Source organism: Aquarana catesbeiana, linkage group LG09 (genome assembly GCF_042186555.1).
Source record: "Aquarana catesbeiana isolate 2022-GZ linkage group LG09, ASM4218655v1, whole genome shotgun sequence".
Lineage (NCBI taxonomy): Eukaryota > Metazoa > Chordata > Amphibia > Anura > Ranidae > Aquarana > Aquarana catesbeiana.
In genome coordinates, this window is record NC_133332.1 from 68,446,937 (window position 1) to 68,464,133 (window position 17,197).

General features: G+C 39.6%; 1 protein-coding gene across 13 annotated transcripts in view; it reads left to right on the forward strand.

Moving 5' to 3' along the window:
* The window catches only part of RYR1 (ryanodine receptor 1), a 302,237-nt gene that overhangs the window by 76,189 nt on the left and 208,851 nt on the right, over positions 1 to 17,197 (forward strand). For 8 of the 13 annotated variants that reach the window (XM_073598714.1, XM_073598720.1, XM_073598713.1 and 5 more), the window contains exons 4-11: positions 164 to 184; positions 3,925 to 3,999; positions 5,568 to 5,646; positions 9,268 to 9,380; positions 9,646 to 9,745; positions 11,561 to 11,657; positions 11,747 to 11,821; positions 12,889 to 13,045. In XM_073598714.1, the coding sequence (XP_073454815.1) occupies positions 164 to 184; positions 3,925 to 3,999; positions 5,568 to 5,646; positions 9,268 to 9,380; positions 9,646 to 9,745; positions 11,561 to 11,657; positions 11,747 to 11,821; positions 12,889 to 13,045 (717 nt within the window). The remainder of the gene's footprint in view (positions 1 to 163; positions 185 to 3,924; positions 4,000 to 5,567; positions 5,647 to 9,267; positions 9,381 to 9,645; positions 9,746 to 11,560; positions 11,658 to 11,746; positions 11,822 to 12,888; positions 13,046 to 17,197) is intronic. The other 5 variants (XM_073598723.1, XM_073598715.1, XM_073598717.1 and 2 more) reach the window with 1 other exon arrangement.

Here is a 17,197-nt window from a genome sequence, read left to right on the forward strand (position 1 = left end):
AGCCTGTCCTCATTTAACTTAATCAGTGCAGGATACAAAATGTCTTGTTGTCCAGATTGTCTCAGAATGTCAGATTCTATTAAGCTGTCTTGCTGAGCTGTTTGTGACCTAATATCTTCTGTGTTTTATTTTGGCTTTTTTTTTCTTTTGGTCTTCATGCTAGGCACCCAATTTGGATAAGTGGGTATGTTTTGTGGCCTTGCTCTGATCCCTCCTGTGACTTCCTGTTCCTTTTTTTTTTTTTTTTGTTTGCTGGTGGAACCTCATCACTCCATACCCAAGACAGGAACTTTCCAAGTTGTAAACTTTGTTCCTTTTTCTCCCTTTGCCTCCTGCCTCCTATGCCGCCCTATCTACTGCTGCCTAGTCTCAGTAATACATTATATCCAGTCTGCTAACTCTGGGGCTCACAATGACACTAAAATTCATGATGGAGCAAATCCTTAAGGGAGATTCAGTGACCAAGCTCCTCTTTTACACAGTGCTGAAATTCTTCTGCACTCGGATTTCAAATCAGCTGTCTTAAAATCACTCTAGAAATAGACTGGCCCCCATCGGGTGCTTCTTTTCTGAACTCAGATGTTCTTTTAATGTAAAGATTAAAGACCACTAGTTACACATAATGTTATTTATTAAGTATATAATGAAACATAAATCCACTTTTATTCATGCAGCAATAATTAGGCCAAAATATTCAGAGGGAAGTGTTGATCCTTTGGCTTTAGACTCGTAAAATGTTTTTATAGTTAAAGGATGCTATCACCCTACATGTTTAACTTCTATAATGCTGTTTCTGTGTATCATGAACCAAGGTTACAGGAAGCCTGTTTCACTTCAGTTGCTTGGCTGGAGCCTGATACATAAGCTGAAGAGTTGGAGGGGAAATTCACCTGAAGTCTAATATTTGTCAACTGCTTGATCTCAACTATCCAACTGTAGATGACCTATAACCTTTGATTGCTGCAACAATGACAATTCTTATTTCCATCCAGGTTACTTTTAATGGTAAGGTTTTAATTATTAGGGAGCTCAGTCTTAACTGTTAACAAAGATCAGTTTCTAATATTACCTATCTAAAGTAGGACCTTCCCTCGGTACCTACTTCCTTTACAAAATAAAACTTTCTCTTACTACTGAACTTTAAAGCTTCCTTAAAGTATAGGTAAAGTCAAACCTAGAGCAGCGTTGTGGATAGAATAGAGAAGGGTTAGAAACCTGTCAAGGCATGAGGCTGCAAGTGATGGAAAAGCCAAAGTTTTATGGTTGTCTGAAAACAAATGGTCGAGAACACATCTTTAGCTTGGGACATCTGTTCCAATGACAACTATCTAACTAAAGCTGGGTACACACGCATTGAAAATTGACAAGTTTAGCAGGGACCGGCCAAATTTGGATCTGTGTGTAGCCTTCCCAGTTCCACAGCAGTTGATCATTAGATTTAAAAAAAAACTGTCTGTACCCAGCTTTACTCTGTAGAGATTACCTCTTACTTTCTGTTGTGTCTCCAGCACAGGAACCAAAGGGAAATCTCCCAACTGTACACTTTGAGCCTACAGTGTCACATGTATCAATTGGTTTGAAAAAATTGGCACCAGTTTCAGCTGTAGTTTTTCAAGTCAAAAAAGGAATGTTTATTTTCTAGGTAATATATACAGTACAAGAATCTGTTTAAGACAGCAGCTGTTCAGACATTTGCAGACACAAAAATTATCCAATCCTCTTGTTTGTTAGCTGTATACAGATTTAGTGAGTGATGTGGTTCCAACAGTTGACCTTACCAACTCCATCTCCGCTGGTCTCATTGTTTTGCAGCCTGTGTGCCAAAGTCTTTACATTTGTCCTCTTCTGTTGACCTGACATCTTACAAAAACTAGGTGTTTTTTTTTCCTCCATTGACTCCTGTTTTATGATTCCTTCTCTTTCCTTCCTCCACTGCATGGTATAAACCAGACCTCCTTTCTAACAGGTGTTTACCAAGTTGCTGAAGACCTTGGAATCTCTAAATATGGACTCCAGCTTGCAGGGGGTTGGGGTGGGCAGGAAGTGCTATGCTGTGCTGAAGAATTAATAGCAATTTTCATTGTTCCAAGAAATTATTCAGAATTTGAATTTACATTGTAAACTTTACATCTAATTGGTAAAAAACTAATCAGGGTCAAAATTTTCAGATACAAAATCTGTTCTCATTGTTTAATGCAGCCAATCAGATTCTACCTTTTTTTGTGTTCTCAGCAGTGTGGAAGAATGGGTGCCTCTGGTTTGTGTTTGCATCAAAACAGTTTTTTTTCAGTCACTTTTAATCACGAGGCCCTCAATGTCTTCTGTCTTAGAGGAACAATGAGGACTGCTCCAGCTGTATGTCTGGTTTGGGGTGGCCAATATTGGCTCTGTTAAATCAAGTAATTCACTTTTGGCACGTTGGCAATGCAGGTCTTAAAGCGGACCTCTCTTTTGCCCTATATCCTATTTGTCTTGTCCTGTAAATGTTAACTCAAAGCTATGTTAACAATCTCGCTGGTAAGGAGATATAGAGTAGTAGAATGGCTAAGGCACATTTTCTGGAGAAAATGCAGCCTCAGACCCTCCAGTGTTGGTCATCTTATCAAGTCCCTAGGCATCTGGTTATGTGTTCAATGAGTAGACCACAGCTAAGAATGGTTGAATTTCCTGAAGCTTTTCAGATCAGCGCTGGAAGGAGCCTGGCACGTTCTTCTTTTCAGCAAAGGTACATGTTAAGTAAAGGTAAATAATGTTACTCATATGTGTGCCAGGCTGTCAGCGATGCTGTTAACATAGTTTTGCGTATAGGTGAGCATTAATAAAAGTTCTTCTCACCATTGAAGCACATGTTAATAAAAGCAGACATTTTCCTGAAACATCACTGTGTTACCTTGGGCTGAATTAAGTGAACAATTTTTGCTGCATCCAACCATTGGTGAGCGAGGAAGAGCACTGCAGAAAGTTGTTGGAAAATGGACAGAAGTCTTTTAGTTTGTTTCTATCTGTGATGCATCTGTCTATGATCAGCCTTAGGGCCTGACTTGATGGATTTTGTTTGCATCAGATGGATTTTGCATTGCCAATTCTTTTATAGGGATGCAAAACCTGCTTCTCAAACTTATGCCATCAACACCAGCCCAGAGCTCATCGGCACATGCCTTTAAAAGCTCACCTTACATATTCCAGTGTGATTGTACAGTCTCCCTTGGCTATACCAACAACTTCGTAGCACATTGGGCATTCATGATTGGACACAAAATTAAGCAGTTTCTTTAGATAAGCCCTTTCACTACACAGTTTTGGTAAATCCAATGTAGACTGAACAGGGTTGTATAATCACTTTGTGACGTGTACGGCCAGCCTTAGAGCAGACCTTCATTTGAACATCCTGCACTAATATTTTGAAGAGATATTGACTAATCTTAATTGATTTGCCCCTGAACCAGTTTGACTTTTTCACCCAAATTTGTTTTGATGCATGCTTAGAGAAATGCTCAAAAAGGAGAATAATCCCAAAGTAATGGTCACAGAAAATTTATTTTGCCACACTCTTTATGATTTTGTTTTTTGACCACCACCTTACTACCTGATTATTGCTAGAGATGCTTGGATTGGTCGCATGACTGACAAAATTTGGATATATGTGGCCAGTTTTCATATTAGTTGCAGTTGCACACTCTTGCATTTTGTGACTTGCAACCTACTTTGATTTGGTTTAAATTTTAGAAAGATTTTTTTATAAAGTCCAAAATAAACCTTAAGACTGTAGAGGTCTATCATATCTTTAATAAAGGAAATCTTCTAGAAAGTTGTCCAAAGCTCTTGGTTGCCAACGAGTACAGACACCCAGAGGGATGCAGGGAGGGGATGTCTATGAAATTCTATGTATTTATTGTTGTTTTCTCTTCCCCATTTGGCATGCAGTCTTCTCAAGGTGGGGGGCACCGAACTTTACTCTACGGTCATGCCATTCTTCTGAGGCACTGCCACAGTGATATGGTAAGTAGAATTATGCTTTGTAAAGATCCCTGGTAATACTGATTCAGGTAGTCAGTGTGTCAATTGGCACAGTATACACAGTGGTAAAATATATTTCATGAACCACTTATATGCCATAGCCGTATATAAATCTATCCACAAAATTCTAAAATATTGTATTACCGGACTTTACTGGCACAAAAAGGGAGTACATCATACAATAGATAAAAAATAGGTACATTTTATAGATTGTTGGTTAAAGCGGGGGTCCACCTATCTATTGTTTTTTTTTTTTGGAGTTCATTCACAAACTTTTCTTCTCATGATTATCTACTCACATGTTCTGTGTAATAAGTCCGCCTGTGTCCGATTTCGTTGTAAAAGAATAACTTATAAAATTCACCGAAGGCGGTTTCCATCTTCATTGTGGGCACTTGAAGCCCACAAGCATGTATTTCCTGGATGCGGTGAATGCTGTGCTCCCAGCATTCACCGAGATGTTGTGATGACGCTGTTGCACAATGCATGCTGGGAAGCCTGAGACTAGCTCCCAGGGGACTGTGGGAGGTCTGGGAGAGGCTAGAAACACGCCTACTCCCATGGGAGGAAAACCAGGAAGTGCAAAGAAGATTAGAAAAAAAAAGGTAATTACGGCGATTTAAATTTTTTTACACAGCATGTCAGCATCTAGGCAAGGAAGAGAATGCATAGAGATAATGTTCAAAATTTGGGTGGAACCCCGCTTTAAAAACACACAGAAGGGCCTACCATTTGACCCTAAAATCATGAAACAAAGTGTCAGTCTTCATTTTAAATAGCTGACTACATAACAGTGCTTAGCCATACTTAATAAAGAACACCGTTTTGTGAAGTACAGTAGACTGTTACATTCTGAAAATTCAGGCCATTGTAACACCCTTAGAAGTAGCAGAGCCTGCGTTGTTCAGAAAGGGTTGAAACATTGGTGAATGGGCAAGCCGGGCAATACCTAGGTAGATGTGAAATGTAGGCAAAAGGTTGAAGCGGGAGACCTAGGAACAACAGGAACTGGGGAACAGACCTGGGAAGTAATCAGAATAACTACTAGTAAATACAGGAATGGTTACTGCTCTTGTAGAAAAGCCAACATTTTCACCAGCTTTCTTGCTGGGGCCAAATGCAATTAAAAAAAATTAGGGCAGGGGCCCAGGGTAGAGAGAGACAGGTCACCAGGTAGAAAATTAGGAAAAAGCTAGAGACAGATGTAGACCAAGCTCATACAACGCATGGGTAGCAGTGTGCAGTTTGAGACACAGGTCACAAGATCAAATCATTTTAGCTTACAAGATAAATAAGGCCACTTAATTTATATAGTGCAAGTGGTCAACATTGTGGAAATAGCTATCATAACCTCTATTTAAGTGTTTCTAATGTATTAAGGCAACTATTTTCTGCCAAATAATATGTTTTACAGTTCTGTGCAAATATGAATTAATATTTGGAAATGTGGCATAAATGGCAGTAAACCGTTTAAAGATTTGATATTTTTAGGCATTTTTATTACCACAAATTGAAATTTATATACAGTGTTGTGCTCCTTCCATATCTAGTATCTGTGTTGCCTCACAACATCCCGGTCTTTGACTGATAAGTTGGCCTTTGATGTTGGCCTACAAGAGGATGCTTCAGGTAAGCTCCAATACCCACCACAAATATAGGATACTTCTTGAATGCTGCCATAATATTCAGTCTTTAAAGTCAATCTCCACTCTGGAATGGGCAGGTTCCAGATCTGCTCATTTACAAACAGAGGTACCAGGACAAGTGAATGTGCTTTGGACTACCCCTTGGTATGCTGATATCTTTCGTATGTCTGCAAATGGTACTGAGACGATGTTAGATTTCTGAGCATCATTAGTGTGACACATGGTGGTGTCACATCCCATCCACTACCACAAATGTGCCCATAGTCACTAGTCTGCTGCTGTAACCACTGTGTGCCAATGGTGCTCACAGACTCACCCTGCACAGAGATTTTTCAGTTTGCGGAACCACAATCTAAGTGCCAGCAGACTAATGGTGGCCATTCATGTTTCAATTTTCAATTTTTCGGCAGCACTAAGATACACTATATTGTCAAAAGTATTGGGACACCTGCCTTTACACGCACATGAACTTTAATGGCTTCCCAGTCTTAGTCCGTAGGGTTCAATAATGAGTTGGCCTGCCCTTTGCAGGTATAACAGCTTCAACTCTTCTGGGAAGGCTGTCCACAAGGTTTAGGAGTGTGTCTTAGGGAATGTTTTTGACCATTCTTCCAGAAGCACATTTGTTAGGTCAGGCACTGATATTGGTCCATAAAGACATGGATGAGCAAGTTTGGGGTGGAGGAACTTGTTTGGCCTGCACAAGTCCTGACCTCAACCTGATAAAATACCTTTGGGATGAATTAAAGCGGAGACTGCGAGCCAAGCAGAAGAGTTGAAGCTGTTATAGCTGCAAAGGGTGGGCCAACTCAATTTTGAATCCCACAGACTAAGACGCCATTAAAGTTCATGTGTGTGTAAAGGCAGGCGTCCCAATACTTTTGACAATATAGTATACTTTGTTCATGAATACAATCTTATTTTGATTGATCAGATTATGAGATTATATGGTGGAAACCGAAGTACGATAGAAAACGTATGCTCGTAAGTTACAATTTTTTCTATCACTTTTCTAATGATCAATCGAAATCCGCTTCCCTGTGTGTGGCATAGCAATCAAATTGGTTAACAATTATAGATTGATTATTCTGATAGTAAGAGCTTGGCTGAAATTTTTTTTTATAATTTATTGATGCGTGTATGACCATTGGACCAATCGACAATAGGACTTAAAGTGGAATTTAACCTATAAAAAAAGACAGAATGCTGACAAACAAGATTTTTTATGACAGAAGAGACCCCTTTGGTCTCTTCTCTCAAAACCCTTTTTTCCTGCCACTTTCTCCTTGAAGAAATATCAGGAGAAGACAACGCAGTGCTGGAAGAAATCACTTGCTAGGTAAGGCTGATATAATGTGCCAGTTAAAAAAAAAAAAATGTTGGCAGGGGTTAAATTCCATTTTAACCTCTTCGTGCCAGCCACATGCAAATATGCAGCCTCTCAGCGGGTGCGCCTTGGCACCAAGCAGCATTTGCATTAGTACAAATACAGCTGTCCTGAGAGCGCGCCCAATGCGTGCTCCCGACACAGTTACCCTCGGATAATGGGAAGCTTTTCAATCATGTAACTGCCGTGACAGCCAATCATGATGGTCACATGATCATAAACCCCCCGCCTTGCCTCCCCATATCCTAAACCCCTTAAAAGGCCAGGTGGCACCAGCTCCAGGAGGTTAGGTAACTCTGCAGTTATTCCCTCAGACACACAATCACTGCCACCATATATATAACATGTTTAGCAGAAACATAAACCATTCACCATGATCAGTGTTAGAAGACCGACAGTTAAGAAATGTCTGTAATGCTGTCACACAGACAGGAATGTTTCGGAAAATTACATGTGCTGTTCACAGGAATTCTTTTAATTCTGGTTTAGAGCATTAAAGATAAGCTTAACTCTTTTTTAAAGTATTGTTTTAATACAAGAAAAGAAAAATGATGTAGTAAAAAATAATACAACAGAAAAGAGACAAATATTACAACAGTAAAACAAAAGGGATTGAGACTAAAAAGTACTTAGCAAAGTCCTGGGTTTTTTGGGTTCCAGCAGAGTTTAGTCAACACGCATAGAATTGATCTGAGATTTCAGAGTCACTGGCCCTCAAGAAAAAATGACTCCTGGCAGAGTGTACTTCTTCATTATGGTAAAGGAGAGCAGTAAAGCTGCAGATACAACAGCTTTTTGTGGACCTTCTAGAGGGCGTCACTGAGCCCTCCTCACATCAAATCACAAGAACTAAGGGATGAGACACAGAAGTGCTGAAATGTTTTATTGTGCTTTATCAGCCACTCCTTTGTTGTTTCTTAATTTTACTATTATTCCTGAATCCTTATTCATAAATATTTGTTCTACCTATGTAAAGAAATAGAAAATGCTGTAATTGGGGTCCACTCATAATATGATCCCTCCCAGGCCCTACAGTGGTAAATGATGAGGCCTTTTATATACCAATGTGTTTTGTCTAGCACAGGTCATCTCAAACTGCTGCAAATACTCTAATGTACCTGTTAGTATAGGTCTAAACTTTAGCTCACATCTTTATGAATTTCTTTGGGGAATCAAATCTTCACTAAATAGAGTAACATCTGTATAAGTACATAGGAGACAGCACCTTCATGGATTAACACCTCTGCAATTTAAACAAAATAGCTAGTCCAGAATTTGGTGTTATGCTAAATTGGTGTAAACTAAACAAGTGTAACATTAGAATTTCCTGTAACCTTGCTTCAACTACCTATCAGCTTACAAATGGATTATAGTACACAGTCCTGAAGATCAGAGTTACTTCTCTTCTAAAAATTATGTTAAAATGATGTTAAAATGTGTGATGTCTTACATGCGCAGAGCCCAGTTGTCCCAGTTTTGGAAGCAAATTTCCCTATTCCACCTTCCTCCATTGATTCCCTTTTGGGGATAATGTAGATATATGTACGAAGTGCCAAAAGTTTGTTACACTTACATTTTCATCTGTAGGAAAGAGGAAGATAGCGGTGTGCTTAAATCTTTTGTAACCTTGCCCTGGGATATCTCCGGAGAGTCAGTTGGGTAGACTGGTGAAGAAGTAGCCAGGTGGGCTAGCATTTCCTGCAGTTGATAGAACTGGGATCAGTGTCTTCAAGGAAGTTGGAGGTTTTCCAGGATGCAGTTTACAATACCTTGTGCTACTTCCTAAAGGGACTGCTAGTTCATGGTCCGTAAGGGGCTTTTGCTTTTCCAAGACTGTTAGCTACCAAAAGTAGAATCAATCAGAGCTGTACAAACTAAGTAAGAGGAATCAGTTGGGCATCCCATAATTCCTATTTCCTATCCAAGTAATTACCCCCTAATAAACCATAAAACCAAATCTCAAAGACTGGTCCTTGTCTCTGGAAAAGTTGTGGAAGTTTTTAGTTGCCTAGCTGTGCAGCAGTGGGGAACCCTGTCATCTGCAACCCCTACTGGGGTAGTTCTACCCACACATTATGGGTGGTGCTATCACATGACCCTCCAAAGTAGAACTGGAGTGGGAAGATTCAGGCCAGCACATGAACACCTCCAATATCTTTGTCAGTGATTTTAAGTGAGTTCACGTAGTCTTTATCACTTTGTGTCTTTAATGAGCAGGAGAGGCCTGCTGGTGGACCATCCATCCTGCATCCAAACAGAGATCGGAAGGAGAGAAGGTGCGAATAGGTGATGATCTGATCCTGGTCAGTGTATCCTCAGAGAGATACCTGGTAAGTTCCCAGTGCTACTCCATTAACTACTTTTATGAGGTGTGTCACAATCTCTCTTCTCTTTCAATACATTTTTATTTAAACAGTATTTGTTGAATGTTTTTACCAACATGTTGGTACTTCATATGCAAGATATTTTGCAGAAGCTTTAAAAAGAATAAGCAATTAGAAAAACGTTTGGGATAGTAAAACTGTATACCAGCAGATATATATCAATACACAATTTCTCAATTTTTGAACTGCTGTTTATACTTGTCCCCTCTAGCACCTCTCCACTGCCAGTGGGGACCTTCAGGTTGATGCCTCATTCATGCAGACCCTCTGGAACATGAATCCAATTACCTCAGGCTGTGAAATTGCTGAAGGTAGGAAACTGCAACATTTGTTCCAAAAAAAAAAACACGAGTAACAGAAATTTTAAGAAAAAAAAAATCTTGTCCTCAAGGTCCAGTAATTCTAAGATCTTCCACAGGGTCCTGACAGACTCAATTCCTGGGTGGGCTTATATGCAAAAAAAATTTACCACAAGGCCATATGTTTTTACCCTATCATGGGGGTATTGCTTTTGGCCCAAAGGTTGAGTTTCTGCAGGTGCCAGTTTTAAAAATGCAGCCCTACTCCTGCTCACTGTTTCTCATTATTGGTCAGTAAAACCACTCATGATGTTTAAGAACCAAAGATGAGACAGGAAGTGCAGGAAAGGATGATCCAGCACTTGACTTTACTTTCTCAAGTTAGTGTTGCAGATCAGAACACCAGAACACTCAGGGTTCCTGGGTGGATGAAATCTGTAAAGGTAAGTTTCAGAACTGGAGGGAGTCTGGTTTGCTTTCTTCAGGTCACTTTGCCTAGTGAGAGGATTACTTTAGAGTTGTATATCTGCTGTTTTGGCCTCATGTATTTATATCCGTGATGACCGATAACTGCATTGTAGCTTAAATAAGGTTGGAGCTCCCAAACATTTAATACGGAATATTAAACTGTACACCCAGAAGTAACTTAATTGTAAATGTTGTCTAGTGGCATTTTTTTCCCCTAATGCAGATCTGCTCATCCATCCTAAAGTCCAACTCTTTTTTTTTTTGATAGAGCAGGGAAGAGATAGACTGCCTGGCTTTAATGGCAATTTCTTTTCCTATTAGGAGGATTTTCCCTCACTTTTTGTCAGAACAGTACAAACCAAAAACACTTTTTTTGTAAAGTGGAAATTTTTTTAGAACTTCTGACCTTTTTTTTTATTTCTGTCTGTGCCTTCCTGTCCTGATGTAAACCACACCCCAATTATTGTCTTATCATTACAGGAAGTTAGAAAAAAAATCTCACTATTGGGGAAACAGATATGAAAGTCTAGCAGGCAAAACCTACTAATAAAAATAAAATGTTTATTATTTAAAGTTGACCTTTACCAAAAACATACTCAGCTGGCACTGGCAGGAAAGCATACTTTACATTTTTCATGAAGGGTCTGCTTTAGCCTGTGTAGTTGAAGGTGCTTATTGTTTTTGATCCAAATAGCAGCCAGACATAATTTTTAACCCTTTGTTACTCTAGCCAAGTGGTTTCCAAACTGCGGTCTGGGGGCCGATGTGGCCCTTTGCTTGCTTTTATCTGGCCCTTGGGGCAATATTCACCGCACTGTTGCTGGGGCATTCCCCCCCCCCCACTGTTGCTGACACCTGCCATTGACACCGATAATGGGGCACTATTCCTTCCGTTGATACCAACGATGGGGCAGTATTCTTTCCACTGACACCAACAATGGGGCACTATTATTTCCACTGACACCAACAATGGGGCACTATTCCTTCCACTGACACCAATGATGGGGCATTATTTTTCCCACTGACACCATTGATATCAATGATGAGGCATTGTATACTCCCACTGACACCAGGACACTTTCTACTCCCATTGGCCACAGTCCCCCTCCCCCTTAAAGTTGTAAGGACAATAAACTGGCCCCTTGTTTAGATAGTTTGGAGACCCCTGTTTTAACCAAAACAAAAAAAACTGAGCTGGAGTTAGATTTAATGCTTCAAAAGTGTCCATGTGTGTGACTATTAGAACTATGATACAATAAACAGTACGTAGTTTTTCTTTCAATCACTTTGGAATTATATTTTTTGCAAGCATTTCTTAGTGGAGTTTTTCTCTTAAATAATATTGTTCTATTTCTACAGGATATGTAACTGGAGGAGATGTCCTCCGATTGTTCCATGGCCATATGGATGAATGTTTGACCATTTCCTCCACTGACCAAGGAGAGGAGCAACGAAGGTAAGTCACGCACTGCATGTGACAGGGAACAGATTTAATTTGGACTGTACCTAACCATCCTCTTCTTTGTCTGATTCTGCTGTCCTCAGGATTCCCCATTATGAGGGAGGGGCTGTTTGCTCTCATGCACGCTCATTGTGGAGGCTGGAACCCCTGAGAATTAGGTAATATTCATTTTCCTGAGAGTAAGCTCATTTTAACTTTAGTTGGTCAAGATTCTGAATAGTACGACAAAGAATCAGCTGCATGCAATTTTTCCTATTATGATATAAGACAATGGTTAGAAATATATTCACAGCTCGGTGTCTTGGGAGTGCTTGAGATTCAGTTTTCTGCAGGATATGTTTTGTTAAGTTACTTATAAAGAGCAGCTACTGTCACATACATGAACAAACTGTTTGAAAAGCTGAAATGCTTTTGTAATATTTGTTTCACCCTCAAAAAGATTTGTAAAGCAGTGCATAATCACTACTAATCCACTTGCTTGTGCTGTGCTATACGGTTGCACAGGATAAGGAGGTGACCACACTCATTATGCAACCTCTTTGCCATTGCACTACTGTTTTGGCCACTAAGTCACTGGTGATACCCAACCCTGAGACCTTTCTCACTGTAAGCCCACCTAAATACTTCATAAACCCTACAAATCGGATCTTACATTTAATTTATTTTATGCCAATTCCGTATCGATACCGATTCTGTAGCTCTATAATGCAAAAATTAATTTGATACATAATTGAATCCAAGTATTTTGTTCATAATTGAACTGTGCCTGTAATTATTTAACGGGTGAGTCTACCTAGAACTGATATTTTAGCTACAAGTGAAGTCTGGTGGGTTGAGTCAGCCTGTGCAACTTTATATGTTTTGGCAAATTCCAACAAGGAGATCTTCCCACCATAATTAAAGACTCTTTAATTTTTTGAAGAGTTTCCGACCATCTTGAAGTGTAGAGTGTTTCCACCCACCTTTGCATATCCCAGTTCATCCTGTTTCATTCCACATAATATTATAGTATATTCAAAATGCAAACAGGGGGGAATCCCTTATAATGGCCACAGTAGTTACTCCTATCTGGAAAATGGGTTGCAGAGAACTCATCGACAGAGTACTTGAGAGATATAGGAAGTTGTCACAAAGTTTAATTCTCCAGCATCTGCCAAAAACTAAAATATAAGTCTTGGGTCAAAGGAGCTTTTAATTACTGCATTGGTTTTGTTTTATTTTACAGCTGGAGTGGGAGCCACATGAGATGGGGAATGCCATTCCGTGCGCGTCATGTGACTACTGGCCGATATTTAGCTCGTGAGGAAGAGAGGGGCTTGGTGTTGGTTGATGCTGAGAAAGCCAACACAAAAGCCACCGCCTTCTGCTTCCGGATTTCCAAGGTACATGGCAGTTTTCAGCCAGTACACTATATGTTACTAGTATATATAGTAATTAAATACTACTGCATAGTGTGTAAGAACTCCACTATACTAGAATGTTGTACTAACTATGACATGTTAAAAACCCTTTTTCCTTTGCAATCACGATATCTGACTTGTAGTTTAAAATAGGGATCGACCAATATCGTTTTTTCAGTGCCGATACAATACCGATATTTCGGCCACCTCTCAGACCGATATTCTCTGCCGATATTCTGTACATTTAAAGGTTTTATTTTTACATTGTCCTTTTAAAAAATAATTTTTTTATCACTTTTTATCATTGCTGTCACATGGAATGCAAACATCCCTTGTGACAGTAAAAGGCAGTGACAGGTACTCTTTATGGAGGGATCGGTGGTCTATAAGACCTCAAACCCCTCCTCTGCACTCGAAAGTATTCAAAAGTCAGGATCAGCATTTTTGAATACTTTCTATTTTTTAAAACTAGTGCCTTTAAGATGCCAGTATTCCGGGAAGTGATGTCATGACATCGCTTCCAGGTTACTAGATCCAAGACCCGAACAAAGCATCGGCTTTGTTCGGGTCTTCGGCCAGCCAGCGGACATGCCGGCTGGATGCTTGGGCCTCCCGGTGGGACGAGAGAGCCAGGGCGAGCGGCAGGAGGGGAGGGAACGTCCCCTCCCGCTGCTTGTAATAACAGCTGAGCGGCTGCTGAGCCGCATCGGTTGTTATTACAATAAAGCTGACTGTCCTCTCTAAAGAATGGTATCGATGTAAACCCCCTTGAAGTAATATCGGGTACGTTTGTGACCGATACCGATACTTACAAAAAAGTGAATATCGGCCACTGATAATCGGCCGCACCGATAATCGGTCGATCCCTAGTTTAGAGCTTGAAAACTTAAAAAAAAAAAATAACATTTGTATGTGTCTAAATCCTTTTCTAGACTTGGCTGATTGACAGCACAACTTACAAAGCACTACTCGGTTATGACACACTGAGGTTGGAAATGACTTGTTGAGTCACTTTTTTTTAATACTTTCACGTTTTTCTAACCATTAATGTTATGGAGGGAGTTTTGGGGCTTTTTTTTCATATAAATGTGTGTTTTTCTTCTGAAATGTCTTTGGGCTTATGCTTGATTGATAATTTAGATGTGACTAGTGCTTGGTGGAGTGGTAATTTACCAAGATTTGGATATTCTCTCCTCTATTTCCATGATAAAATATATTGGCGTGGCGCTAGCAGTGCTATCCCTGGGACGGTGATAATAATGGGGGATTTTAACTACACGGAATTTGACTGGAGTAATGGTACTGCTGGAACAGTTAAAGGGCAAACATTTATAAACTTATTACAGGACAATTTTATGGTCCAGTTTATTGAGGCCCCCAACTAGGAATGATGCTCTGTTGGACCTGGTAATCTCAAACCATGCAGAGCTTATTACTAATGTTCATATAAAGGAACATCTGGGTAGCAGTGACCATAACATGATTTCATTTGATGTTAGCTGTAAGCAAAAAACACATACGGGAAAGATAAAAACACTTAACTCCAAGAGAGCAAATTTTCCAAAGATGAGGGCTGCTCTCCAGGACTTAGACTGGGAGGGAATATTGGCATCAATGGACAGAGAACAGAAATGGGAATTCTTCAAAAAGACTGTTTGTGAACTCACTGCAAAGTATATTCCCATGGGCAATAAGTTTAAAGACTAAAAATAAAACCTATGTGGCTCATGGTCAAAGTTAAAAAAGCTATAAACAATAAGAAAAGAGCTTTTAAAAAATATAAAAATGAAGGAACACTATAGTCGTTTAAATGTTACAAAGAATATAACAGAATGTGTAAAAAGGAAATCAAGGACGCAAAAATTCAAAACGAACGACAGATTGCAAAAGATAATAGGACAAACCCCAAAAAATTCTTCAAATATATTAATAGTAAAAAGGTCTGAGCATGTAGGCCCTTTACAAAATAATCTAGAGTGGGTGACTGGGGACAAAGAAAAGGGAAATTTATTAAATCCATTCTTCAGTTCTGTGTATACAAAGGAGCATGGGGGGAGCTCATGTCCAGAATGGGGGTGGTAGTGACACAGCCTCAAATGATCCACAATGGCTCAAAAGTGATATGGTCCAGAAATATTTAGACAGAAAAAAAGGTGAATAAAGCACCTGGACCAGATGGCATCCACCCATGGATCCTAAAAGAATTGACCTCTGTCATTTCAAAGCCATTGTATCTAATTTTTAGAGACTCACTAATGACAGGAATAGTACCACTGGATTAGCGTAGGGCCAATGTGGTGCCCATATTTAAAAAGGGAGCAAAGTCTTTACCAAGTAACTATAAACCTGTTAGTTCAACTTCTACAGTCGGGAAGATACTGGAGAGTTGAATAAAAGACCACATATATGAGTTCTTGCTGGAAAAAAATATTTTAAGCAACAGACAGCATGGATTCATAAAAGACAGAAGTCAAACAAATCTGATTTCTTTTTATGAGGAGGTAAGCAAAACCTTGGACAAAAGGGTGGCTGTGGATGTGGTATACTTGGATTTTGCAAAAGCGTTCGATACAGTTCCCCACACATGGCTAATGTGTAAGGTAAAGTTTACAGGTTTGGAAATATCAGTTTGTAAATGGATAGAAAACTGGCTAAAAGACCAAATTCAGAGAGTAGTGTTTAATAAATCTAAGGTTATAAGTGGTGTACCCCAAGGTTCAGTGTTGGGACCCATACTTTTTAATAACTTTATAAATGACATAGGGTCTGGGATTAAAAGTACCATTTCAGTCTTTGCAGATGACACCAAACTATGCAGTGGAATAACATCCTTACAGGATGTCTCCAATTTACAAGCTGACCTCAATGCATTGTCTAATTGGGCAACTATGTGGCAGATGAGGTTTAATGTTGATAAATGTAAAGTTATGCACTTGGGGGCTAAGAATATGCATGTATCAAACATAATAGGGGGACTACAACTGGGGGAGTCCATGGTCGAGAAGGATCTGGGGGTTTTGGTAGATCATAAGCTCAATAATAGCAGGCAATGACAAGCTGCAGTTTCCAAAGCGAGCAAAGTCCTTTCTTGTATTAAGAGAGGTATGGACTCCAGAGAGAGAGATATAATTTTGCCCCTGTACAAATCATTAGTAAGACCTCATCTGCAATATGCAGTTCAGTTTTGGGCACCAGTTCTCAAAAAGGATATCGGGGAACTAGAGAAAGTGCAGAGAAGGGCAACCCAACTGATAAGAGGAATGGAGGAGCTCAGCTATGAGGAAAGATTGGAGGAACTGAATTTATTACTTCTTGAGAAGAGGAGATTGGGGGGGGGGGGGGGGTAAGATCAACATGTGCAAATATATAAGGGGTCCATATAGTGAATGCTGTGTTAAATTATTCACTTTACGATCAACACGGAGGACAAGGGGCACTCTTTACGCCTAGAGGAAAAGAGATTTCATCTCCAAATATGGAAAGATTTCTTCACAGTAAGAGCTGTAAAAATGTGGTATAGACTCCCACCAGAGGTGGTTCTGGCCAGCTCAGTAGATTGCTTTAAGAAAGGCCTGGATTCTTTCCTAAATGTACATAATATAACTGGGTACTGACATTTATAGGTAAACTTGATCCAGGGAAAATCCGATTGCCTCTCTGGGATCAGGAAGGAATTTTTTCCCCCGCTGTAGCAAATTGGATCATGCCTTGCTGGGGCCTTCCTCTGGATCAACTGTGGGCATAGGATTGTGTATATGTGATTGTATGATAATATTTGTTATTTATTTATTTCTTTTTATGGTTGAACTAGATGTATTTTTTTTCAACCTGATTAACTATGTAACTATGTAAGTGCTGTAAGACCCCCCCCCCCCCCCTTAGTATCAAAAATTTCATATTACCCAATACTTTTTCGCATTCAATTATCCCTTTTACAAAGTTATCATGTAAAATCAAACTTAATAAAGTGAAGTATCTTACTATGAATACAATAAAGTGCTATATATATCCTGTGAAAAATTCTCTATGCAGATAAAAAGTGCTTGAATAAAGTGCAAGTCTATTTCTGCATCTTCTTTTGCTTTCTGTGATCACCTGTGCTCCCCTCCTGAACACCTCACTCAACGGAGCTCC